At 41.4% G+C, this 27584-nt stretch overlaps 2 protein-coding genes across 2 annotated transcripts; both read left to right on the top strand.

The window, feature by feature from the left end:
- The first annotated feature begins 555 nt into the window (after positions 1–555).
- On the top strand, positions 556–1858 carry LOC114945219 (uncharacterized). Its single transcript, XM_029321337.1, has 2 exons — positions 556–1649; positions 1783–1858. The coding sequence occupies exons 1-2, from the start codon at positions 556–558 to the stop codon at positions 1856–1858; spliced, it is 1170 nt and encodes a 389-aa protein (XP_029177170.1).
- Positions 1859–2890: 1032 nt separating this feature from the next.
- On the top strand, positions 2891–4009 carry LOC114941534 (uncharacterized). The gene has a single exon (XM_029316551.1). The coding sequence runs from the start codon at positions 2891–2893 to the stop codon at positions 4007–4009; it is 1119 nt and encodes a 372-aa protein (XP_029172384.1).
- Positions 4010–27584: the final 23575 nt, after the last annotated feature.

Below are 27584 nucleotides of genomic sequence, written 5' to 3'. Positions count from 1 at the left end.
TGCGACGCACGACACCACACGATGTTGCACGGAGCACCGACGTCTTCACTATCAGCTGAGGCCACCACACGCGCCACCACACTGACCACGACTCTGCAACATCAGGATCACAAGGCCGTTCTTCTGGCAACAGCTCGAGTGAACATCGCCGATCGGTACGGTTCACCACACGCCGTACGCGCTCTGATCGACCAATGCTCTGAGGTGTCGATCATTTTAGAGACCTTGGCACAACGCCTTCGCCTTCCTCGAGTTTCGACGGATCTCTCGATCTTCGGCATCGGAGGGACCCGCTCAGGATCCGCTCGAGGCAAAGTAACGCTGCACGTAACATCAGACGTGACCAACGCCGAGCTCAGCGTGGTAGCCTTTGTGCTGCCTCGCATATCACTGCAGCAAGGATCAGTCTCACGAGGAGAACGCAGCTGGCCTCATCTCAAAGGACTCCAGCTGGCCGATCCTCGTTTTTTGGACGACGACCCAGCTGAGTTACTCCTAGGAGCCTAGGTTTATTCCTTGATTCTCGAGGAAGGCCTCCGCAAGGGAGATTCGAGGATGCCGATCGCTCAGCAAACAAACCTGGGGTGGATCCTCTCTGGCGGATACGACGCCGCTTCAGTCAACGGACATCGCCGCACATTCCGATGCACCGCCGATCATGACCTCGCCGACCTCGTTCGCCGCTTTTGGGAGCAGGAGAGCGAGCCAATATCTCAGGCTCCACTCACTCCTGACGAAACCAAGTGCGAGGAGCTTTACGTGCGCACCGTCACACGCACGCCCACCGGAAGATACATGGTGAGACTGCCTCTCGCATCACCGCCGACGACTCTTCAAGACACTCGCCGCCCAGCGGAGCACCTCCTGAAGGCCATGGAGTCCAAGGGCAGCCGAGACTTTCGATTCGGCGACCTTTATCGCAGCTTCATGCAGGAATACGAGGACCTGCAACACATGAAGAGGGTAAATATCGCAACAACAGCTGAGGACATCAGATGCTACTTACCGCATCACGGGGTCCTGAATGAGTCGAGCACGACGACGAAGCTCCGAGTCGTGTTCAACGGCTCTCAACGGACACGAACCGGGACCTCGCTGAATTCGCATCTGCTGACTGGGGCGAATTTACTGCCCGCTCTCACCGACGTACTGCTGCGATGGCGTTGGCACCGGTATGTCTTCGTCACAGACATCGAGAAGATGTACAGCCAAATTCTCGTACATCCTGAGGACTGCAGTCTTCAAACAGTACTGTGGCGTCATAACAGAACGAACGAGATCCAGGAGTACGAGCTGCTGACGGTGACCTACGGCATGGCTTGTGCACCGTTCCTGGCCATCCGAACGCTGCGACAACTCTGTGCGGACGAGGGGGCGCAGTTTCCTCAAAGGGCCACAGCACTTCGGCGAGATTGCTACGTCGACGACGTAGTCACCGGAGCGGACGACCTCGGCGATGCCGTCAACCTCCAGACAGAGCTGCGCAACCTCTGCATGGCGGGCGGATTTTTGCTGAGGAAGTGGGCTTCAAACAATCCGGACGTCCTCAGCGGAGTCCCACAGGAGCATCGGCTGCAGCAAGGACCACATTCCTGGGACGACGAGAGCCATTCGACCTTGGGTCTGCGATGGCATCCTCAAGAAGACCGGTTTGCTTTCGCCATACATCCTCGTGTAGTCAGCGAGTTCACGAAGCGACGAGTCCTCGCAGAGACTGCACGGCTGTTTGACCCGATGGGCTGGCTCGCACCTGTCGTGATTCGGGCGAAGATCCTGATCCAGACCACCTGGCTTCAGCAACTCGACTGGGACACTCCACTACCTGCCAAGGACGTCAAACGTTGGCAACAGCTGCTGAACCAGCTACCTCTGCTCAGCAACATATGGGTGAATCGCTGGCTCAGCACCGACAGCGATTACTCCACGTTGCAGATCCACGGCTTCGCAGATGCATCAGAGCGAGGATATGCTGCCGCCGTTTACATCCGCAACTCTGGAAAGGAACAAATCACAATCAATTTAATCATGGCGAAATCTAAGGTCGCACCCGTCAAGCCAGTTTCGTTGCCTCGTCTTGAACTGTGCGCTGCTGTGCTACTCACCACGTTGACGTTGCATATCCGAAACACCCTCGGCTTGACATCAACTCCAGTGCACCTGTGGTCTGATTCCAAGGTCACTCTCCATTGGATCCAGGGACACGCCGCTCGCTGGAAAACGTTCGTCGCCAACCGGGTAGCTCACATCCAGACTCAGCTCCCGGACGCTCAGTGGAGACACGTGGCCGGGAAGGACAATCCTGCAGATTGCGCATCACGAGGAATTAATCCGGAAGAGTTAGTCAATCACACGCTATGGTGGACTGGACCTACCTGGTTGGCATTGGACGAGACAGCGTGGCCCAGCTCAGAGGTCGACATCGCAGAGGACGACCTTCCGGAACAACGCACCACCAGCCTGATGACCAAAGGTGCCGTCATCGTTGAACCGGATCTTCTCCTTCGGTTCTCCACACTCCATCGGCTGCTGCGCGTTACGGCCTGGTGTCGTCGATGGCTCAACGTGGCGAGCCGAGAGGTCACACTTGGTCGTCCGCTGCATCCTGACGAGCTGGACGCCGCCCTACTTCAGTGGCTTCGAATTGTGCAGGCACTCCACTTCCCGGACGAGGTAGCCGCTGCCACCGCGGGACGCCCCGGTCCACCACGCAGTTCACTGATCAAACTCAGTCCAATCCTCGACGACCAAGGTGTACTGCGCGTAGGAGGGCGCCTCAAACACGCTCTGCTGCCCTACGACGAAGCACCCGGTGATCGTTCCGCCGGCCTCCTGGATGACGCGACTGCTCATCGAGTCCTGCCATCGTCGGTCTCTACACGGCGGCGTCCAGATGACTCTCGGCTTGCTTCGTCTTCGATTCTGGGTGCCACGAGGAAGGACCGTCATTAAGCAGCAACTTCATCGGTGCGTCACTTGCACTCGCTGGCGAGCGGCCACTCCACAGCCTCCAATGGGCAACCTTCCGCGTGACCGAGTGACGCCGACTCGGCCATTCCTGAGCACTGGCCTGGACTACGCGGGACCCATCTTCATCCGGACCAGCAAGGGGCGCGGACACCGCTCACAGAGAGGATACATAGCTGTCTTCGTATGCTTTTGGTCGAAGGCTATCCATCTCGAGGTCGTCTCGGACTACAGTTCCGAGGCCTTCATCGCCGCCTTACGCCGCTTCGTCTCCCGCAGAGGCCTGTGTACGGACGTGTACAGCGACTGCGGCACGACGTTCGTCGGCGCCGATCGCACCCTGCGCGAGCTCTTCAAGGCGTCATCTTCCGAGGGCCATCACATCGCTCGCGCCGCCAACAATCAAGGGATCCGCTGGCACTTTAATCCGCCAGCGGCCCCTCACTTCGGTAGTCTGTGGGAGGCTGCCGTAAAATCCACAAAATTCCACCTCCGTCGAGTAATCGGCGAAACCACCCTCACATATGAGGAACTTAGCACACTCCTCACGCAAATCGAGGCGTGTCTTAATTCTCGTCCGTTGCAGGCTTTATCAGACGATCCGGACGACACTTCGGCGCTCACACCAGGCCACTTCCTCATCGGGGCGCCGCTATTAGCCGTACCTGAGCCATCGTTGACTGGTCAACCAGCATCCACTCTGTCACGCTGGCGTCATGTCCAATTGATGCGAGACCATTTTTGGCAGCGTTGGTCAGCGGAGTACGTGCACGGCCTTAACCCCCGCACCAAATGGGTCAAGGCCGAGGCCGCACCTCACGTGGGGGACCTCTGTCTCATTCGTTCGGAGCTCACCCCTCCGACTCGATGGCCTCTCGCACGGATCACGATACTGCATCCCGGGGACGACGGTATCGTCCGCGTGGTTTCGGTCCGCACCGCCACATCCGAATTCGTGCGCCCGCTCGTTAAATTAGTCATGCTTCCGGGCGCGGATCGTATTCCTGGCATGACTAACGCGGACACGTCGTCCGCCGGCACGTAATTCATCTCGCGACACTTTTCACCTCATGCATTGTATCACTTGTCACATCTCATTTTTTTTCATCCATCACCGCACTTACATTTGATCCATCACCGCACTGATAATTGTTCCGTCATCGCACTGCACTACACAACTCACCAAACACGCGGTTTCATTGCCTCAGCTGATCACCACATGTTCATTGTATCAGCTGATCGATTCACTTACCACGCGATCATCACGTGTATTTCTCCGCGCCTGCGCGTCTACCCCACCATCGATCACTATCGACTCGAGATTCCGCGGCCGAAATTCCACACATGTTGTCACTGCGCGACAAGGCGGGCGGGAATGTTCAAAACGCATCAGAAAATACTAGCCGTGGAATAAAATAAAATATTCTGTTCGAATAATATTTTATAAGATTCTAGAATAATCGATATTTACAGCAAATCGTTTTTTGTATGTTTTTCGCGGAGAAACACAGCGACATAAATCAATCTGTCTCAAAAAAACATTCCTCAAAATATCAACAATTAACGGTATCACAACCGTTCCGCCGAATAATTATTTTCAGTGAGCATGCGCAGCTTACCACGGGCGCCTCTTTTCACCAATAATTATCGCGATCACCCGCGCGCGCATGCTTTCTGCCAGCCGTCTTCCGTTAATTTTGACAGCGGCCAATAATGAGCTGTGCCCTCGAGTCACCTCGAGCACACTTAAAATTGCTCGCAATAATTGGCGCTTCCCTGAAAAAGTGGGTTTTCTTCGGAAACCCATAAAAGAGAGCTCGCACCCGAAATCCGGGCCTTATCGCTTTTCCGCCGTGAACCGCATAACGCAACCGCAGATTTGTAAAACCGCTAAAATTCGTTGACAACCGCCGCTTATTCCGCACTTTGATTTTGATTCCGATTTTCTCTGTAAATTAAGTAAAATTGTAAAAGTTTGTTGAAGTGTTCGTTTTTAATTGTTTTATAATATTAAAGTCAGTTTAATACAAAAAGGTGACTCATCCTTTGGTGCAGCGCGATCCTTTCTCTCGCAGCGCGTTCGTGAACAGTGTGTATGCGAAGATTGTATTTCAGAGAAGGAGGGCGATGCTGAAAGGAGGATAAGAGAAGCCGATGTTCCCGAGGAACATAGGCCGACCACTGCCTGGGAGGTGTAGGCCTCCGAAAGCTGGGAGTGGTCTCGGCCACGAAGATCCAACCAGTGATCTTGACTGGTACCACGGGAGTCGGGTTGCCTAGGGGGATTCGTCCCTCGTCCCGGCAATTGAGGTCGGACTCGTGGGGGTAGTGGTTGAAGCCGCATGCTGGTTAGGGGCTCTCGGGCCTCGACGGGTGAGCAGTGTATCTGCTCGGGCACCAGTCTTGCACAGCTGGTAGAGCGTTGGATAGGAGCTCGCCCCAACCGGTGGGTTGCCGAAGAGTCCTACAAACTCGGAGGCGCTACTGGTAGTTCCTGGCCTGCTGGAACAAGCTGATTGGGCTTATCCCAATTCCGCACCCATGGGGGTCGTGTGATTAAGCTCTCTGAGCAGGTACCGCACGTTAAATCAACCACGGACATCTGTCCCTATCTACTTTCCCCAGGGGGCTACTGACGATTCGACAGTAGTACGGGCATAACGCACCCGGGGCCCCGAGGTTCCTCCCAAGCCAGGATGGGAGGCATCGTGTCTGGGGCTGCATGGCCGCGGGGAGGTTAAGTTGCGCGACCGCAAACGATCCGCCAGGGGCACCTGGCGCAACCTCTGTGGTATATAAGTCACTTTACCCAGGTGATGGAGGCTCTGCCTGAGTGGACATTTTTTTTTTGCCATACTCGTGGGATATACATGGAAAGCACAAAACTCAAACAAAAACACAAAAACTTGGCTGATACTTCGGTAACGACTAATGTTGGCACGAAAGTAACCGAAACTCTGAACGCCGAAAAAGAGAGAGAAAGAGAATTGCTGTTTGCGCGAAGGGGATCTGTAAGTAGATCACCACCTCCTTCGGGTAGTACCCAAAAAGACACTGAAGAGACGCATGATGGAACACAAGGCTGAGTGATTCTGAAAATGAGGAGGATGGATATGAAAGATTAGAACAGAGCACAGGAGTAAATGAAGTAGAGGAGATGATGGAGACAAGGGAACAGCTCGAGACATTCATGTTTAATGATAACAACAAAATAACAAAATCTGCAATAAAATACATATTGTCCAAATGGGCAGTACTAGAAAATAGACTACATAATGTAGTTTTAGAAAAAGAAAAATGGAAAGCTGCTTACCAAGCTGTTGCTGACTTGAGGCCTAAAGGACTCTCCTATGCTAATGTTACGGCAGGAACTCCAAGGACTGCTACAGGTACTGTAAAAGAAAAAGAAAGAAGGTCAGATACTACGCACAAAGTAGTACTAATTAAACCTATAAAAGAAGACGAAGATGCGAGAACGAATAGTGAAATAAAGAAGGAGGTTATAAAGGAACTGACAAGTACAAATAAAAGGCTGAGGATAAAGGCAATAAGGCAAATGAGAGGAAAAGGAGTAGTGGTGGAGGTGGATGAAAGAGACGGGGACTTTGTGAAAAGAATAAACCTAACAACAAAGAAATTGAAAGTAGAGGAGCCAAGGAAAATAAATCCTACTCTTATAATTTATGACGTAGACAGGGAATATAAGTTTGAAGATCTCAAAGAAGATTTCATACTTAAAAACTGTGACGATCCGGATCCAATCAAAATAGAAGAATACAAAAAGGATTGTGTGGGAGTAACTATGACTCTCTCGGTCCTCAAAGCAACACGCTGCGATGGTACTTAGAGAGAGTCGTGGTTGGTTCGTGATGCGCCAACGAAGTCCTCTAGTAAGGACCTTCAGCCTCTCACGTCCAAGTTGTACCTCCACCTCCTCGTGGTGCTCTCGGAAACGGCCTACTTTGGAAGTTTAGACTCGGTAAGTGTCGACTAAGAGAGTGTACAGCGAAGTGCGCCCCTAAGGGCTTCGGCCCATGCGCCTACGGTCATGGTGAGTTGTGGTGCCAAGAAAGACCGGGGTTTCTTGGGGGGCTCTCGGTTGTCAATCCGTTTGCCCCCCTACACGCAGTTAATTATGGAGAGAAATTTGAATGAGAATACTGTCCCGGGTTCTCGGATGGCCCGGGGACTGCGTGCGAGTGCTCGCTTGAGTGAGCGCGCGAGAGGTGCGGAGGACCCTGACGGGGTCGCAGCTGGTCCGTCGCGAACCACTATAAGGACCAGCCAGGCTGAAGTGGACAGCCTAGAGGAGGAAATGGTCAGCTGTGAGCAGTGTTCGGCGAGGTTCCGGAACATGCGTGGTCTTGGTGTCCACAAAGTACGTGCTCACCCACTACAAGCCAACAGTGCTATCAATGTTGACCGCGTAAAGGCCAGATGGTCAGTGGAGGAAACTAGACTCATGGCACGCGCTGAGGCTGAAGGCACCTTAGCCGGGGAGCTTTTCATTAACCAGTATCTGGAGACAAAGTTCCCCAATAGGAGTCTCAAAGCCATCAAGGGTAAACGGCAACAGGAGCCTTACCGAGTGATGGTTAGAGACTTCTGCCAAAAGATCCAATCGCGTCGCGCGATTGTGATCGATGAGGGCGATAGGGATGGTGCGGTGATGACACGAGCCGACACCATTCCTGCGGCCACTGAGGCTAGTACTGACGATCAAAGCGCACATCAGCCTCCCCCTGAACAAAGTTCTCAGAGGCTGCGGGACAAGATACAATCACTCGTAGAGCAGAGTGCGGCGTTCCGTAGCTACGAGGCTGATACTTTTGCTGGCACGGCAAGAGATGCTCTGACGTCGAAGAGGGTCGACGTCTTGGCTATCGAGAGATGGCTGGGCATGATCTTCCCTCGGTCGCTACAAGTGCGCCCTCCGCAACGCCTTTCGGCAAAGAAGCACTGTCCTCCAGTCAAGCGAGAGAGCAGGGAGCAGAGGAGAAAGTGGGAGTATGCAATTGTGCAATCCCTCTACAAGAAGAACAAGAAGTCCTGTTTGTCGCGTATCCTCGAGGGCGACTCGGTGCGCAAGAGGCCGTCTGCTGTCAAATTCTTTAACTGCTGGCGCCTCATTATGGAGGCCTCCAGCGGTGCGGATGGAGACATGACGGACTTGCGTGAGTCGTTTAGGGAGGCGGCACAGGCTGCGAGTGCTGGCCGTGGCCGTACGTCGGGTTTGAGAGGGATTCACCTCGAAGGTCTCGGCGATGGCGCTGCCACGGATCCAGTTCCTGTGGCGGATAAGACCTTGCTCTGGGATCCTATAACACCTGCAGAGGTAAACAGGATTTCCGTAAGGACTGGCACTGCGCCTGGATTGGACCAGATTACGCCAAGGATGTGGAACGCTGTTCCTGCGATTCTTCGTGCGCTTCTGTTCAATCTGCTGCTCCTGGCAGAGACGATCCCCTCGTCAATCGCCACAACCAGAACGGTATTCCTTGAGAAGGGGGGTATGTCCGATCGGCCAGGTCCGACGGAGTACCGTCCTCAGCATAAGATCCGTTATAACAAGACACTTCCACAAGATATTGGCAAAGAGATTGGCAGCCCTCGACATCTTCGACAAGCGTCAAAGGGGGTTCCGGCCGGTGGACGGGGTATGTGAGAACGTCACAGTCCTTTCATCCGTGCTTTGGGACGCCCGGAGGCGTTGTCGTTCTCTGCATGTGGCGTGCATTGATCTGTCGAAAGCTTTCGATACGGTTGCGCACGCTGCTATTCATACGACTCTCGATGAGCTGGGGCTCCCTCGGGAGTTTAGAGAGTACGTAAGGGCTGTCTATTCGAATGCGCTGACCGAGTTGCAAGGGGTCAGCGCTGAGGAAGTGTCGGCCATCAAGATCGGCCGTGGCGTGAGACAGGGTGATCCGTTGTCGCCCCTGCTGTTCAATCTGGTCGTAGATAGTGCACTAGGAATTCTCTCGGAGGACGTTGGCTATCGGTTAAGTGGCCGGCTTATCAATGCGCTGGGCTACGCAGACGACATTGTGCTCCTGGCCTCTACCAGAGATGGGCTGCAGGAGAACTTGACACGGCTTCATGACGCCTTTATGCGAAATGGGCTCGAGATCAACGCGAGAAAGACCGGAGTGCTGTCCATGGTGGCGTCCGGCAGAGACAAGAAGGTGAAGGTGGACACCACACCTTATTTCACCGTGGGGAGAGCGATGATACCGCAAAGATCCCTGGTCGATGTCTGGACGTATCTGGGCTGCGAATACACAGGTGCTAGGGAACTCGCAAGCGATCCACCCTTAGCTCAGGCCATCGAGCAACTCACGAGGGCACCTCTTAAGCCGCAACAGCGGCTGAGGTTGTTGCGTGACTGTCTCCTTCCACGGTATTATCACCGATGGACAGTGGGTACGGTCTCGGCCAAAACCGTCAAGGGTAAGAATATCATCGTACGCACCGCGGTGCGACGATGGCTGCGTTTTCCCCATGATGTTCCTGCTGGATACCTGCATGCGCCGATACAGAGTGGCGGGCTTGGAATGCCTCTATTGAGAACTTTGATCCCAATTCTGAAGCATAACCGACTGCAGCGGTTGTGTCGGAGTACTCTGCCCGCAGCATGCGCGGCTGCCGAAACCACGTATGTGGCTAGGCAGCTTGTCTGGTGTGAAAACCAGATGCGAGTGCGGGGTCATAGAGTGACTACAACCGCTGAGCTCAGACAGCAGTGTGCGGCCTGGTTGCGCGAGTCGTGCGATGGGAGTGGACTCAGAGAGGTTGCGGCCTCCAACCTGAGCTCCTACTGGGTATCGGCTGGCGCCGATGCCATCCCAGGTGCCGACTACGTGCACTATCACCACATACGGGCTAACTGCATACCGTCTAGAGCGAGATGCTCCCGAGGTCGTGATGGGCGCGATAATCGCTGTCGTGCCGGTTGTCCCAAAACCGAGACGCCGGCTCACTGCGTGCAACGCTGCTTCAGAACGCACGGAGGGAGAATCCTGCGGCATGACGACCTATGCCGTCAAGTTGGTGGTTATTTACAGCAGAAGGGATGGCGCGTCGATGCGGAACAAGCGTATTCGACGTCTGCCGGCCGGAGGCGGCCCGACCTGACCATCGCTAAGGGTGGTGAGGCAGTGGTCGTAGACGCGCAGGTAGTGTCTAGCGAAACCGCGTTGGAGATGTCCCACGAGCGTAAGGTGGAGAAGTACCGGTCATGTAATGATCTGGCAGCCGCTGTGGCGGAGCGCACAGGAGTACCACGAAGTAATGTTTGTTTTACCGCCATTACTATTTCGTGGCAAGATGTCTGGAGCTCGCGAAGCGAGTCTGAGTTGCGGGGGCTGGGTTTAACGTCCGCCCAGCTCCGAACGTTGACGACTCGGGTCTTGTGGGGCTCATGGCTGAACTGGAAACGTTTTAACGCAATGACATCGCGTTATAACGAGAGAAGGCGGAACGTGGCCTCATCTGGTGGTGCATGATGGATGGCGCGTAGAGTTGGGGGCCTCCGCATCAATCGCGCGAGTTTGAATGATTGCGTGAATGGTCGAGGTGAAGTACGAGCTGCCTTTGGCTAGCTCCGACCTTCACGCTCCAGGGTGTTGACTGCGAACACCAACAGTAAACAGCTCTGCAATATCGCTGTCGGTGGCGACTTGGCGACTGTGATTTTGTAGCAGTCGTCGCGCACCGTAGGCGAAACAGCCAAATGCCTCGTCATCTAATTAGTGACGCGCCATCGCCACCCTCCCCTGACCCCTCTCCAGGCCCTTCTCGTCGGCCGCCCGCTGGGCCACGACGCCGCCCAACACCCGCTGCTCCTGTCCCTGCTTTCCCGCAAGCCCCGCAATTCCCATGCCCACACTGTGATCGTGCGTTCACCACGAAGACCGGACTCGGCCTCCATCGCCGACGTGCACACGAGGCCATCGTCAACGAGGAGGTTAACGTCGAGAGGGTTAACCGCCAATGGAGCGACGAAGAGAAGCGCATGATAGCGAGGGAGGAGGCACTTGCCGCGAATCGAGGCGGTAGGTTTATGAATCAACATCTGTTAACCGTCGTTCCGAATCGCCTGCGGGATGGGACATTCCTCCCGCAGCTGGATACGACTGCCGAATGGCGGTACCTCGGGGTCGATTTCCGGCCGGCAGGACCGAAGAAAGTCGGTTCGAATATATCCATATATCTGAGCCGGCTGAGCAGAGCACCTCTGAAGCCCCAGCAGCGGCTAAAGATCGTCCGCTGCTTTCTTCTTCCTTGCCTCTACCACTCGCTGGTCCTGGGTAGGGCCACACTTGGAAAATTGAGAGCTCTCGACGTCACAACCCGCGCAGCGGTTCGCAGATGGCTTCGTCTTCCGCACGATGTTCCGACGGCCTTTTTCCACTCACCAGTTTCGAGTGGCGGTCTCGGCATTCCCGCTCTTGCCACCACGGTTCCAAGTTTGCTGCTTAGTCGTCTGCGCAGCCTGGAATCCTCGACAGCCCCGCAGGTTGGGGCCATCGCCCACAACACCTGGGCGGAGCGCCGGGTGGAATGGGCCCAGCGGGCCCTGACCCGCGATGGGGTGTGCTTGGCCTCCAAACACCGGCGGAATGTGTGGTGGTCCCGTCGACTGCATCAGTCAGTCAACGGATACGAATTGCGGGAGTGTCCGGGGTCCAACCTGTCCTCCTGGTGGGTGGATCACGGTAGCCACGCCATTCCCGGTCGTGATTATGTCCAGTACGTGCATGTTCTCGCCAATACCCTCCCGACGCGTATACGTACGTCTAGGGGGGTGAGGCGGGAGCAGTACGCCACCGGATGTCGTGCAGGCTGTAATTCAACAGAGACAGCCGCGCACGTCATCCAGGGGTGTTTCCGCACCCATGGTTGCCGCGTCCTCAGGCACAACGCAGTGTGCAGAGTCCTAGCGTCAGGACTGAGGAACGTGGGCTGGACCGTACGAGAAAAACCGTCGTACGTCACGACCGAGGGCAAACGCAAACCTGACTTGCTTTGCCTGCGTGGCCCCAAGGCCGTTGTGGTGGACGCACAGGTCGTCAGCGGAGGGACTCCCTTATCGGACGCCCACGAGCGGAAGGTCCGCTATTACGCGGACAATGTTTCGCTCGGGGAGGCGATCTCGAGGGAGACCGGCGTACAACAGCCGGACATCGAGTTCTCCTCTTGCACCATCTCATGGAGGGGGATTTGGTGTGTCAAGTCCGCTGACTGGCTGTTGGGCATGGGGTTAAAGAAGGGGTTATTACGGAGAATCACAACCAGGGTGTTGCGGGGCAGCCATACAAACTGGAACCGGTGGAACCAAATGACAGCTCTGGTTCCCACCGGGTCCGTGCAGCGGGATCGAGAGGGAATCGGGTGAGGGACCGGCGATTAATGTTTTATGTTCCCCGGGGAACCCGCCCCCCCCATTGTTCGTTCGTGTCCGTCCTGTTGTTCTGGGGTTCTCTCGTTTGATGGACGCCTATAAGACCCCCTTACTGTTTGTCTTTGTTTTTCTTTGAGGCTTTGGCTATACCCCTCCTTTTCTGTTGGTGGGCAACGCATCAAACAGAAAAAAAAAAAAAAAAGCCAAATGCCTCGTCATCTAATTAGTGACGCGCATGAATGGATTAACGAGATTCCCACTGTCCCTATCTACTGACCCACAGGTCAACCAGCATAACATCCAGAGCTGAGTCGCCGTTGGACGTGGGGTGTGTCAGCGGAACCCCGAAGCCAAGGTGGGAGACAGCGTGCCGAGGGCTGCATGGTCGTGGGGGTGGTACACTGCCGTAAACGATTCCCGTAGGGCACCTGGCGCAACCCTGCGGTAATTAAGTCGCCTTACTCGGGTACTGGGGGCTCTGTTTGGGGCTGCTGTTTAGCATATATTAATTAACGTATACTAAATTCATTTCTATAATTTTTACTTAGTTTTATGATTGAACATGACACAATCGAATCCCAGTGGACCAACAACTAAATGTAGTAATCAAACATATTTAATTATTATATTACAGATTTAATACATTAATGTTATTATTTAACAAAAAATCCAATGTTACTCAATTGTTGAATTTGTTTAATATGACAATTATTACATGTTACATTATATACATATATTTCATGTGTATATCAATATGTTCAGCTAGCCACATGTCATTTGAATATCGAGCCATGTAATATGTTTACAGATTTTTGTTGAAGCGTATTGCAGTAAAAAAATTAGTCTATACTTTGATTTATATTTTATTTTATCTACTAATGTGTTAAAATAACAATACAAAAACAGCGCTAAGTATTTTTTGTACATCACATTTTTTTATTTTTATTTTTTAATTTAAATTTAAAATTTTTATTTAACTTTAAATTTTTTAATTTTCTAAATTTAATTTTTTGTGTCTTATATTACCTTTTTTGAATATACGTTTAAATATATTTGAATTAAATAATTATTTATAGATAAATAATTTATTTTATTATATATATCTATTTATCTAAATATTTTATAAAAATATATAATAACTTTACAATGTATATACATTCCAGTTTAAATTAATTACATAATTATTCATGTTATTTAAATTTAAAAATAAATAAATATATATACATATATATTTTTTACTGAATTTATTTTGTCATTATATATATTATAAACGTTTTAAAATAAAGCAATAATTATACATTTGTATTATTATAGAAAATTTATCTAAATATTATATATTATGTTGTCACTTACTTAGTGCAACTTTTTGATTTCACTACTTTTTGATGCTAATATTTTAACCTTTTTTCTCGTATTATTAATATAATTATTTAGCGCAATTTTATGATTTCACTATTTTTTGATGCTAATATTTTAATTTTTTTCTAGTATTATTAACAAAAATATAATATAATTTATAAATATAATTTTTGAGAAAATATTTTTGATAATGATTAATTTTGGCAAAGAATTATTTTGGCTATAAACATAACTTTTGAGAAGATAATATATTTGATTACGACTTTTTGTAAAGAATTATTGTTGCTTGCAAAAGATATAACTTAGCACTTTTTTTACATCTGTGATGTCTTTTAGTGGGATATGAATTATTTGAATAAGTCTCAACAAAAATTAATAAGTTTATTTTTTATATTAATATATATATATGTATATATATATATATATATATATATTATAAAATATATATATATATATATATATATGTATATATATATTGATAAAATGTTACAAATAAAATTCAGAAAAAGAATGATCTTCAATTAAATAATTATCTCCATAATTTTATCTTATTCAAATTCTGAATTTCTTTCTAGCTAATATGCGACTATAAAAAGTTATTCATTATATTATATTATACTTATATTTTTCAGAGTATCAATAATACAGTCATAAAATATAATTTCTTTCTTTACTTGAATAATGACATAATATGTTATTTCGCTATAATAAAAAAAATTATTTTATTAAAATAAAGAAATGTTTAATTAAATAAAATTAAAATATATAAATTAATAAAAATTTAAAATTATAAGTTATTGCTAAAATTATAATTTTACTATAAATATAAAATTATAAAAACTATCAATATTGGTAATATTTAAAAGACGTATTTTTTGTATTTTACATTCTAAATTGTAGTTAAAATTATATATATAATAATTCTACTTAATTATTTTAGTTGTAATTACGTATAATCAAATTAAATAAATAGTAAATAAATGTGAATAATTATGTGTGTAAAATATGATGTATTTATTGATAAAATGCTACAAATCTTTGATAAAAAAATTCCAAAAAATATATAATTAATTTTTAATTAAATAATTATTTATCACACGCGCGTACTTACGCACGCGCACACAAACACACACAAACACATATACACAGACATACACACACATGCACACACATGCACACACATGCACATACACATGTACGTACACACGCACACTCGCACGCACGCACGCACAGTATAAAATTAAAATATCTATACTGATTCAAATTTTAAGTTATAAATTATTGCTAAAATTATTGATTAAATTATGCTAAAGTCATAAAATTATTATGAATTATTATAAAATTATAAAAAAATGTCAATATTTTAAATATTTTTTTAAATACTAAAAGATTATCATTTTCTACATTGTTTTTACGTTCTTATTTGTAGTTAAGATTATATAATATCTTATTTGTAGTTAAGATTATATAATAATTATAGTTATAGTTAATTATTTTTAATTCAAAATTGCAAGCTGTCAAACGAACATTGCATCGCTCATCGTCGCGCACTTCACGTCAACTTGCGTCGCGAGATCGATCGCGTCGCCACGACCAATCACGATCGGAATAAAGCGGCAACAATGGGATCGCGATTTTCGGCAAACTTCCTGGTATCACAGAGATTTTACTGTAGGGATTGAAATATAGAAAAATTATAAAAAAATATATTTCGGCGTTTAAAATTTTTTAATATATTGAAAATATTTTTACTACACACACTATATATATGTATAAACACAAAATAATTTAGGAAATAAATTTAAAAATTAATAATAAAAATCAACATACTTAGTTATTTGTGTGTGTAGCTGCAATTGATTTATTACTTGAAATTTATTTACATAAAGTTTCGATAAAAAAGCATAAATAAGCAATAAATTGTCAACTCTAATAAGTACTCGTGTATAACATATTGTATACTAATTCATTCTCAATTATGCTATTGTTTGAATTTTAGAAATATTGTAATAGATCAAACTAACAGGTAAAATCGTTTATTTAATTTCACGACGTTTCGAACATATGGTTTTGTGGCGGCATTTATGCTACTGTTATTTATCATCAGACAATTATAAAACATACATATTATTTTTAGTGATATATATATATATATATATATATATATATGTGATATATATATATATATATATATATATATTGTTGGAAAATCAATCAATAAATCTGTTTTATCTCATAAATGGTAATTTAGTACCAGTATAGAGCGCTGACTGGATGACAGAGTATAATACGTGTATGTGATGACTCATTCGGCCGGAATCTCTGTCCCGGGTAAAATGTCGAAAGATATAACTCGCAGTTGTAACAAAGTCTAAGTTACGTTATTAATTGGTTATAGAATTGTTTAGCATTTCCGCTTAGTGTTCAAAGTTGAGTTACAATTTTCGTTATCGAACATACTTGAATGCAATATTGTAATAAACATTTTCAAGATAAAAACAGACTGCAAAATCATTGCCTGCCACGTGCTGCCTGAAACCTATTGTTTCGCCTAAAATTCAACAAGTTAAGGACCCAGGGCTCTCAGGTAGCAAATTAAAGTGAAAATAAAATTGAAAAAGAACATTTAAAAGTAAAAACATTAATTTTTTTTTTTTTTTTTTTTTTTTTTATATTAAACACCTGTTATGATGTTTTTTCATTACGATCTAGTTTTACAACTAATAAGTAATTTGTATTTGACTTAATTTACTATTGGATGATCTTGGATTACTAAGCACTTATCCATTGATAGTACCTTAGTTTTTACTGTCTAATATAAAACACAAGTTTGTCATGCATTAATTTACAACATTATATTAGTTCGAAAGGTTTTACTCTCTTTAATCTTCTTACTAAATTATCATTGTCCAGGAGTCGCTTTGCTTCGTCGTTGACATGTTGACAGAGTCTATGTTGGTGGCTCTTGGCGAATTTCTTAATTACATTATCGACAAATTCTACTTGTAGATCCTTATGTAGATTGTCGTTACGTATGTACCATGGTGCATTTGCTATATCGCGGAGTACTTTGTTTTGGAATCGTTGAATTATGTTTCTGTTACTTTGACGGGTACAGCCCCAGAGCTGAATGCCATAAGTCCATATTGGTTTAAGGACTTGTTGGTAGAGCAAAAGCTTATTATATGTTGACAGGGAAGAGTATCTTCCGATTAACCAGTACATTTTTTTGTATTTGAGGCTGAGTTCTTCTTTTTTCTTTTTTACATGAGGTTTCCACCGTAGCTTTGCATCTAATGTCATACCTAGATATTTGGCCGTGTTTGAGTAAGGAGCTACCTGATGATTTATATATACCGGTTTGTAGTCTATCCTTTTATTGGTGAAATCAACATGAACAGATTTCGATTCATTTAATTTAATTCGCCATTTCTTTGTCCAGCATTCTATTTCGGCGATGGCTGCTTGTAGTTTTTCTGTTGATTCAATATTATTATCACCAACTGCCATAATTGCGGTGTCATCGGCAAATGTAGCAACAATATTATTTTCTAACACAGGTAGGTCGCTAGTATATAGGAGGTATAGGACCGGCCCCAATACACTGCCTTGCGGTACTCCTGCTTTGATTTCCTTTAAGTCAGAATAAGCATCTTCTTGCTTAATCCTGAAGTATCTTCCTGATATATAGGATTGTAATATTTTTGTATATTGTACAGGAATGAGTATTTTGAGTTTATGCATTAATCCTTCATGGCAAACTTTATCAAAAGCTTGTGCCACATCTAGGAATATTGTGGAGCATACCTTTTTTTCCTCTAACGTTTTTTCAATTATGCTTGTTATTCGGTGTACTTGATCGATTGTAGAATGACTATTCCGAAAACCAAACTGGTGATTTGGGATTAGGTTTTTCCTTTCTATGATAGGTTTCAGTCTTTTCAAAAGAAGCTTCTCGAACAATTTCGACATTATTGGTAATAAAGATATTGGCCGGTATGAGGTTGCTTCATGTGGCGATTTACCTGGCTTAGATATCATAATAACCTCTGCTAATTTCCAACTTTGAGGTACGTATTTTAATCGAAATGAAGCGTTGATTAGATTGGTTAATTTCACCAATGCATTTCTTGGAAGCTCTTTTAGTATTTGTCCGGTTATTAATTCAAATCCAGGGGCTTTCTTTGGATTAATGTTGTTTTTAATCATATCTTTGATCTCTGCTGGCGATGTTGAGGGGATTGCTTCATTGTCCTGATTTATTTTTGTATTGATTGTATTGATTGTATCATTATCCTCTCCTATATTGGGTTGGAATATAGATTCTAGATGTTCTGCGAATCTTATTGCTTTTTGTTCATTGTTTCTAGCCCAGCTTCCATCTGTGTTTTTAATCGGCGGAACTTGCATGATGGGTCTCTTGAGTTTTTTAGTTGTTTTCCACAGTGAGTAATCTGTATTTTTATCACTTGTCAATTCTCTCAGGTAGGCACTTACAGAGTCATTTTTAAATTGTTTAATTGTATTTCTCAGTTGCGACGTGAGATTATTCAATATAGTTTTGTCTTGTGGAGCTTTAGTTTGGTGCCATTTTCTTCTTGCTTTTCGTTTTTCTGCAAGTAACTCTCTAATTTCTCGTGGATAGTTATTGCCTTTTAGCCTCTTTTTGATTTCAGGGGTATTCTTCCATGCTGCTTGCTGAATATTAATAACAAATTTCTCTACTTCCGAGTCCAATTGTTCTTTTGTTTGTAAGGGTACTGCTAGTTTAATTTTTTCTTCTAAGCTTCTTCTGAAATTTGCCCAGTCTGTCTTTGTGTTGGTAAGAACTGGATTATTCGCTTTTTGAATGATATTTTCACTTAGTGTTAGCATGATAGGAGAGTGGTCCGAATTCATATCTTGGTAATCTTCAATATGTAGGTAGTTGCATGAAACGTTTTTAATTATGAAAAAATCAATTAAATCGAGAACCTTAGCCGGATCAGTGGGCCAGTAAGTCGGTTTTCCAGTTGAAAGAGGTTCACATTTATATTCTTTTATTGCATTAAGAAGTTCTTTTCCTTTAGTGGTTATCAGCCTTGATCTCCAATACGTATGTTTTGCATTGAAGTCTCCACCAATGATAAATCTATTTCCGATATTTTTAAATACTTCCATGTATTGCTTCTTCTTGATTGCATGTTTTGGCGGACTATACACACTTGCTATTGTTATAGTACATTTTTTTGTTTTAATGTTAACCGCCATTACCTGTATTTCTTCTGTTTCGATTTTTGATTCTTCATTATGGTAGATGTTTTCTTTAATTATAATTCCACTTCCACCCTTAGCTGAATTATCAGGATGTAGGGCATGATAGAATTTATAGTTTCTTAGTTTTATGTATGTTTGTTTAGTGAAGTGCGTTTCTGATATAAGGCACACATCAATTTTATTTATGTCTAGGAATGCTTGTAGTTCATGTTGATGTTTTAATAGTCCGTTTGCATTCCATGATAGTATTCTTAGGGAGTTAGCCATTTTTCTTTGATTTAGGGATTGCTCCCTTAGTGCACTTTTCTAGTATTTTTAAACGCTCATTATATTCACTGAATTGGGTTTGTTGTTTATCTAATTTTTGTAGGATGATCTTAAGAGTATCATTGATATTATCATCATCATCCTTAACAATCTGGGAGTAGGTTTTTCGCGTATTTTTTGGTTGTGGTTGAAATGTTTGTTTTCTGGAATTTTTATCTTCATTTGGTATTATTTTATAATTTATTTTTTCTGATGATTTTTGAGTATTAATGCTTTTAGTATTTTTATTTTTAAGTCTTTGCATCTCCTTTGCTACCATGCATCCTCTATAGTTGGCTGGATGATTTTCTCCACAATGAACACATTTTGGTAACTCATTATCTTTTTTCTTACATTCTTTAAAATAATGTTTTCCAGCACATTTAACGCATCTTGGTTCTCTGTTGCAATATTGTTGGGTATGTCCGTACGCTTGACACTTTTTGCATTGCGGTATCAATTTATTTGTTTTAAGTGGTTGAATTTCCACTTTACAATTCATAATATTGCTGATTTGGAAGATTTTGTTAATATCTTCTTCTGTGTTGAAGGATAACACAAACATATCTAATGGTTCTTTCCTTTTCCAGCTTTGTTTGTTAACTACATTTTGAACTTTAAACCCTTGTCTTGTCAAGTCCGCTATTATGTTTTCTTTCTTGCTAGAATGATGTAGATTTTTAGCCATAACACGTATGGGTCTTATCTGTTTATTTTCATACGAGTGAAAGCTGAGGTTATTAGTTTTTAGAATATTAACTAATTGTCGGTAGGCATCACTATTTTTTGCATTAATTTTAATATTATTTTTATTCATAACTTTTACTTGGAAGTCATTTTCTGCTATGTCTTTCTTAATAATATTATAAAATTCATCATAGTTTTGAATATCATCCATCATAATTGGTGGTGGTAATGATGTCTTTTTTATTTTTGTCTCTGTTTCTGTTGGTGTCCCCGTAAGTTTTTTTATTAGTTGAGGGGGAGTAAGAGATGTGTTTAACTTTTTTTTCTTATTTTTATTTTTAATTCTAATCCATTCTGTCTCTTTAGCTAACTCTTCCTCATCAGTTTCGTAATTGATATTATTGATAGTACTCTGTGGCGTACTCACTCCCTCCGATTTCAGCTTTCTCAGCTCTGAGCTCAATTCATTCAGCTGTTGTTGCAGTTTGTTTACTGTTTTCTCTAGCGATTTTCTAATCATCGTTTCTTTTTTCCATTCTTTATAATAGTTGAGGTGTTGTTCCCTCTCATGTTGTTCGCTGTCTATCTCCATTCCAGAGCTGATTGCTGAAGAATTTTTTATAATATTGCTCAAAGATTTTAAGGATGGTGATCTCAATAACCTAGAGCTTTTTTTAAAGGGGTCATTAGGCTGCAATAGTTGGCTCTCCCCAGAATCCATAGAGCCGACCTCTTGAGAGGGTGGATTTTCCAGTAATACTGGTCTGCCACCTGGGGTAATATTTCCTGTCGTTTTATCCATTGCATTATAATGATTTAGTAGTTTATACCTTCTGCCAGGTGGTTTTTACTGCCGTTCCTCTGGAAATCAGACGCAGACCAGAAAGCCGCTCAGTATGAGTCAGACGCTTCTGGATTTATTGGATTTTAGTGGACTTTTACCACAAGCATTCCTTACTGCGGGTATTTCTATTGCCCTACCCGCCGGGCTGTAAAAACATTAATAAACAAATTAAAGTGAGTGAGTGAGTGAGAAAATTGTGCATGTCAACTCTCGAGATGGCTAGCAAGGTGACGGCAGAAGAAATAAGCCAGGTGGACAAACTCGCCGGTATGGATAATTTTCAGCTCTGGAAATTTGAAGTTACAGTTTTGTTAAAAGCCAGTGAACTATACAACACGGTCATCAGTGATCCGCCAGCGAATGCAGACAAAGCATGGAAGAAAAAGGATGCGAGTGCACAGAAGGTGATAGTCCTATTGTTGACTAAAAAAACTACTGCATATAATAAATTGCAAAACCGCGCGTGAAATGTGGTTGAAATTGTGTTCAATATACGAGAGAGACAGTGAGCATCAGAAATATGCCCTGATGAAGGAATTTTTTTTTACTCGATGGATAAAAGCAGTGACGTGGCAACTCACATTACTAAGCTGGAAAGTATAATATGCAGACTTAAGGCATTGGGAGCAGAAGTCACTGATTCAATGTTGATCTCCAAAATTTTAACCTGCCTACCAGATACGTATAAAACGTTTGCTATTGCGTGGGAATCGACACCCACAGAGGAACAAACGGTAGAAAATTTGACTGCGAGATTACTTATGAAAGAAAACAGAAACGGAACAAAAAAAAGAAGATACTGTAGCGTTCAAAACCTCCGAGCAAAGATGTTTTAAATGTAATATTGCGGGACATACTGCGAAAGTATGCAGAAAGAGAAGCACGGAAAGTAGTAAAAACGATAAGCGATGTTTCACGTGCAATAAATTTTGCCATATTTCGAGAGAATGCCCGAAAAACTCAAAAGAGAAAATGTACTGCAAGATTTGTAAGAAGAACAATCATCGTAAAAAGGATTGCTATTTCCGGAATAAAACTGCAAAGAAGAATGAAGAAATGGAGAAGGTTTCATTTTTAGTGCAAAACAAGTCAGAAGGAAAATGGATCATGGATTCGGGAACGATTTCGCACATGGTAAACGATAAAAAGTGCCTAACGGACTTGGAGAAAGAGAAATCGACTGTCGGTGTAGCAAAAGTAGACGAGTCGATGACATCGATAGGAAGAGGATCGGTAATATCGGATACCTGCATTTTGAAAGATGTGATGTACGTTCCAGAATTAAGTACAAACTTGCTGTCGATAAGTGCCATAACAAGGAATAGAGGTAAGGTGTTGTTTACAGAAAACGAGGTAATAGTAAAGAAGGAAGATAAAGAAGTTATGAGAGGAATCAAAGGAAGGAATGGACTGTTTGAAGTGAACTTATCAACAGATATTGAGAAGAATTTGCATAGAGCAATAAAAATACAATCTGCTGAAAACTGGCATCGAAGACTTGGACACCTGAGCGTCGACGGGATGAGAAGTCTCATGCATAAATCGAAAGGCTTGAATATTACGGAGAAAATGCTGAAACAGATGGAAACGACGTGCGAGACATGCTTGAAAGCCAAACAGACTAGACTACCATTTGGTGAAGAAAGAGAACGTGCAAGAAGACCACTGGAAATATTACATACTGATGTGTGTGACCCCGTGGAAGTACCTATATGGAACGGCACGCGGTACATGTTTACGATACTGGATGACTATACACACTTCACCGTAATATATCTTCTGAAAAATAAACACAAAGTGTACGAACTAATAAAAGAATATGTGGAACAGGTTGAAGTAAAATGGAAATCTAGAGTAGTAAAACTGAGATGTGATAATAGACGTGAATACTGCAACGAAAACATGAAAGTTTGGAATAAAAAGAAAAGAATTTCGCTGGATTTTACGGTACCGTATACACCTCAATTGAATGGAAAAGCCGAACGTCTGAATCAAACATTAATGGAGAAACAGATAATAATCCTTAAGGTTCGCCAGTAATAATTAATAAAAATCTTTCCTCAATGGTAAAAGTCGACCAAACTGGCAATCATTTATTATAAATAATTAGTTAAACTACAACGTTTCAGCTGTCATTACAGCCCTTTTCAGGTAAATCTATAAAAAGTTACATAAAAATAATTATAATTTTAATACATTTCATCGCAACAAATAATTATAAATTTATATACAAAAATATGTTACATACCAAACGTAAATGCATAATAAATTAATACAGTAAATCAAATTCACTGCATACCACCGACAATGTATTAAAATTATAATTATTTTTATGTAACTTTTTATAGATTTACTTGAAAAGGGCTGTAATGACAGCCGAAACGTTGTATTTTAACTAATTATTTATAATAAATGATTGCCAGTTTGCTCGACTTTTACCATTGAGGAAAGATTTTTATTAATGAAGAAAGTCAGAGTTTTAATTACAGAATCCAAAATGAAAAAAGAAATGTGGGTGAAGCGGCATATACAGCAACGTATTTACTAAATAGAAGTCCAACAAAAACACTAAGTGTGACGCCGTACAAAAAATGGAATGGAAAAAATCAAACCTGAGCAACTTAAGGTTATTTGGATCTACAGCGTATGCAAAGAATTTGGGGCAGTTGAGAAAACTTGATGATCAGAGTAAAAAGTATATATTAGTGAGATATGCTCCAAATGACTATAGGTTGTGGGACTCGGCAAAAAGAAAAATCGCCATAGCACGTGATGTCAAAATTGAAGAAAATACAAAAGCAAATATGAAAGACAGAGAGAACAAAACACGAAATTTGAAATTAAAATTTTTGGAAGAAGAAAACGAAGAGAAATTCCCTGAAGAAGAAATGGACAAAAAGAAATTGCCAAAAGAAGAAGACGTCAAAGAGGAAGAAATTGAAGAAGAGGACTTGCAAAGACAGTACTCATCCAGTGAACAAGATGCACAAGAAAAAGAAGAAAGTGATGGAGAAGAATTTAAAAATACCATCAAAGTACGAAAATCAACTAGGACAAAGAAATCGCCGCAGAGATACGGAGAGTGTGCAAATTTAACATACAAACAAGCGATCACAGGACACAAGTGGAAAAAAGTCATTGAAGAAGAAAAGAAGTCGTTAAAGAAAAATAAAACATGGAGATTAGTTGACCGAACGGAAGCAGCAGGAAGAAAAATCCTAAGTTCGATGTGGATATTTAAAATACATAGAATGGTATAAATAAAGCGAGACTGGTCGTTCGAGGTTGTGAGCAAAAATGTGGAATAGATTTTAACGAAACATTCAGTCCTATAGTAGATAGCAGTTCGCTCAGAATACTGTTTGCATTGGCAGTAAAAAGGAATTATCATTTAGTCACATTTGACATAAAAACCGTGTTCTTAAATGGAGAATTGGACGAAGACATTTACATGTACCCACCGAAAGGATACAATTATGGCAATAGAATTTGCAAACTACAAAAAGCACTGTATAGTTTGAAACAGGCCCCGTTCAAATGGAATCAACGATTCTCAGCTTTTCTCAATAAAAAAAATTTAGAACCTCTAAAAACCGAACAATGTATTTACACAAAGAAAGACAGAACAATTATTCTCGGCTTTTATGTAGACAATGGAATACTACTTGGAAAAAATCAAGATGAAATAGATCAACTAATTAAAGAATTGAAAAAAGAATTTGAAATTACAGTTTACAAGAATCCGAAATCCTTTCTAGGAATAGAAATTGAGCACACATTTAATGAAGTAAAATTAACACAGAAAAATTACTCCAGAAGAATCTTAGAGAAATTTAAAATGTGTGCGTGCGTGCGTGCGTGCGTGCGTGCGTGTGTGTGTGTATGTGTGTGAATGACTCAAAGCCTGTAAAAACACCAATAGTAAAAGAAGAAGAATCATCTCACAATCAGACGAAAGAGATGAAGTATCCGTAGAGAAGCGATTGGAAGTCTACTGTACCTGACAACTAAAACGCGACCAGATTTGGCACAAGCAACGAACTTCTGTAGCAGATACGTCAGTAATCTTTCCGGTCAAAGAATAACGTATGTGAAGCGTATGTTTAGATACTTAAACGGCACGATTGGACAAGGAATTTGTTTCAACAAACAAGGAAGCGATGAAGAAATAACAGCGTTCTGTGATTCTGACTATGCCGGGAATCCGGAAACCAGAAAGAGCACTACAGATTACGCGATGCTGTTTTGCGGTGGACCAATCAGCTGGTGCTCAAGAAAACAACCAGTTGTTACAGTTTCGAGTACTGAAGCCGAATACACAGCAGCTGCCGAGTGCTGCAAGGAACTGATATACATAAAATCCTTAATAGAAGAGACCGGAAAATCAATAACAGCAAACCCGAAAGTGGACAATCAAAGCGCGATTCAACTAATGAAAAACGGTGTAATTAATCGTAGGTCTAAACACATTGATGTTAAATACTATTTTGTGCGCGAAAAGATTAAAGAAAAATTGATTAACGTAGAGTGTTGTCCGAGTGAAAAACAGTTAGCTGATCTGTTTACAAAACCATTGGGAGAAATAAAATTTAACTATCATAAAAATAAATTAGTTTATTAAGAACTCTGTTGTGTGATTACTACTGATTATTTTAAAATTATTAGGTAAAAAGGAAATTTATTGACTATGTTAAAAAACCAAAGTAAGTATAAAAATGCAATATTATTTTACGATGTTATTTGATTCTAAGTTCTCTGATTATGTTCTAATGTTTTTTTGATATATTTTTGTTTTTTTGTGATAAAAGAAAATAAACAAGCGAGGACGCTCTATACTTGTCAAAATTAAGGAAGAATATTGGAAAATCAATCGATAAATCTGTTTTATCTCATAAATGGTAATTTAGTACCAGTATAGAGCGCTGACTGGATGATAGAGTATAATACGTGTATGTGATGACTTATTCGGCCGGAATCTCTGTCCCGGGTAAAATGTCGAAAGATATAACTCGCAGTTGTAACAAAGTCTAAGTTACGTTATTAATTGGTTATAGAGTTGTTTAGTATTTCCGCTTAGTGTTCAAAGTTGAGTTACAATTTTTGTTATCAAACATACTTGAATGCAATATTGTAATAAACATTTTCAAGATAAAAACAGACTGCAAAATCATTGCCTGTCACGTGCTGCGCCTGAAACCTATTTTTTCACCTAAAATTCAACATATATTATATATATAATATGCACATATGTGCATAAGCATATATAAAATTTACATAAAGTGGGTGCTTATTAACCTTGCTATGCTATTGTCTTCTGCTACGGAAGGCCAGAAAGCATTTTCAGGCTATTTCGCGTATACCGGCACGTAGAGGAACAAAGATAACACGTGATTATCGGTCCTTGTCTCTCTACGGTGCGTCCGCGTGAGCAATGCAATGGTGTATGTACATAAAGAATTAGATAAATATGATAAATTAGTGAATAAGGGGTAGGGAAATAATTTTTTTTCTATAAATTAATTATAAAATTTATATATAAATAAATTTTTATAAAAAAGTATTTAAAAATTTAAATAATTTTTAATGATTTATTAATATTTAAAATAATTATTTTAATAAAAATTATAATAGATAATTTTATTTATATTATTAATAAATTTAGGTGCCAGCAATTGCGGTTAAATTGATAATAAAAATAAATAGTTTTAATAATTTAAAGAATATGAAAAGGAAATTTAAAATATTTTTTTTTTAATTTTATTTATATTGAAATGTAATAATTTTAGTTAATAAAAAAAATTTATTTTTAATTAAGTTTAAAAAAAAATTAGGATTAGATACCCTATTATTTAAATAAAAATAAAATTAATTAAATATTAAATGTAAAGCATTAAAAATAAAAAATTTGGCAGTAATTTATTATATTAGAGGAACTTGTTGATTAATTTGATAATCCACAAATGGATTAATTTAATATAAATATTTTATATATTGTTGTTGAAAATTAAATTAAGAGATTTTAATTATAAATTTATATTATAAATTAAATTTAAATCAAAATGTAGAATTATTAAGATTTAGATGAGTTATATTGAAAAATATTTTTTTTGTAAATAATATTTAAATTTATTATTTAAAAAGGATTTAAATGTAAATTTATAAGAATTTATAAGTTAAATTATATTTAACTTATGTACAAATTTCCCGTCATTCTTATTAATTATAATTTGTAAGAAAAGTCGTAACAAAGTAAATATATTGGAAAATGTATTTAGAATAAAAAAAAATTTTAGTTTATTTAAAAATATTTCATTTACATTGAAGAGATTAATGATTTAATATGATTTATTAAAATTAAAAAAAAATTAAATTTAAATATTTATGAAAAATTTAATATGATTTGTGTGCGTGATTATTTTAATTAAATAAAATTATAATAAAACATTAAATAGAGTTAGTTTTTGAATTGTTGAAGTATTAAAAAAAAAATTAAATAAATTATAGATATATGTAATGTAAATAAAAATTTAAAATAAATAAATTAATTAAATAAAAGTAAATTTTATTAATTGTACCTTTTGTATCAGGGATTATTAAATTTTGTTGTTTATTGAATAATTTAAATTTCTCGGAATAAAATGAGTTAAATGAAATATTAAAGTTAATGTATAAAAATTATTTTAAATATTCATTTGGAAAAGATATTTTAATCCACTTTTATGATATCTAGTTTTTTTTTATATAAATTTAATTTATATATAAATA

Source organism: Nylanderia fulva, unplaced genomic scaffold (genome assembly GCF_048542155.1).
Source record: "Nylanderia fulva isolate GAGA-0341 unplaced genomic scaffold, ASM4854215v1 Scaffold285, whole genome shotgun sequence".
In the NCBI taxonomy this organism is placed as follows: Eukaryota; Metazoa; Arthropoda; class Insecta; order Hymenoptera; family Formicidae; genus Nylanderia; species Nylanderia fulva.
Note: the sequence above shows the minus strand (reverse complement) of the source record. Positions and strands in the feature narration are given on the sequence as shown.

Bases quoted from the DNA above. Each gene is read 5' to 3' on its own strand.
- LOC114941534 (XM_029316551.1), top strand. From the start codon at position 2,891: ATGACTCTCGGCTTGCTTCGTCTTCGATTCTGGGTGCCACGAGGAAGG.
- LOC114945219 (XM_029321337.1), top strand. From the start codon at position 556: ATGCCGATCGCTCAGCAAACAAACCTGGGGTGGATCCTCTCTGGCGGA. The intron at 1,650-1,782 runs GTTTGCTTTCGC...ATCCTGATCCAG, and splicing joins TGGCATCCTCAAGAAGACCG to ACCACCTGGCTTCAGCAACT.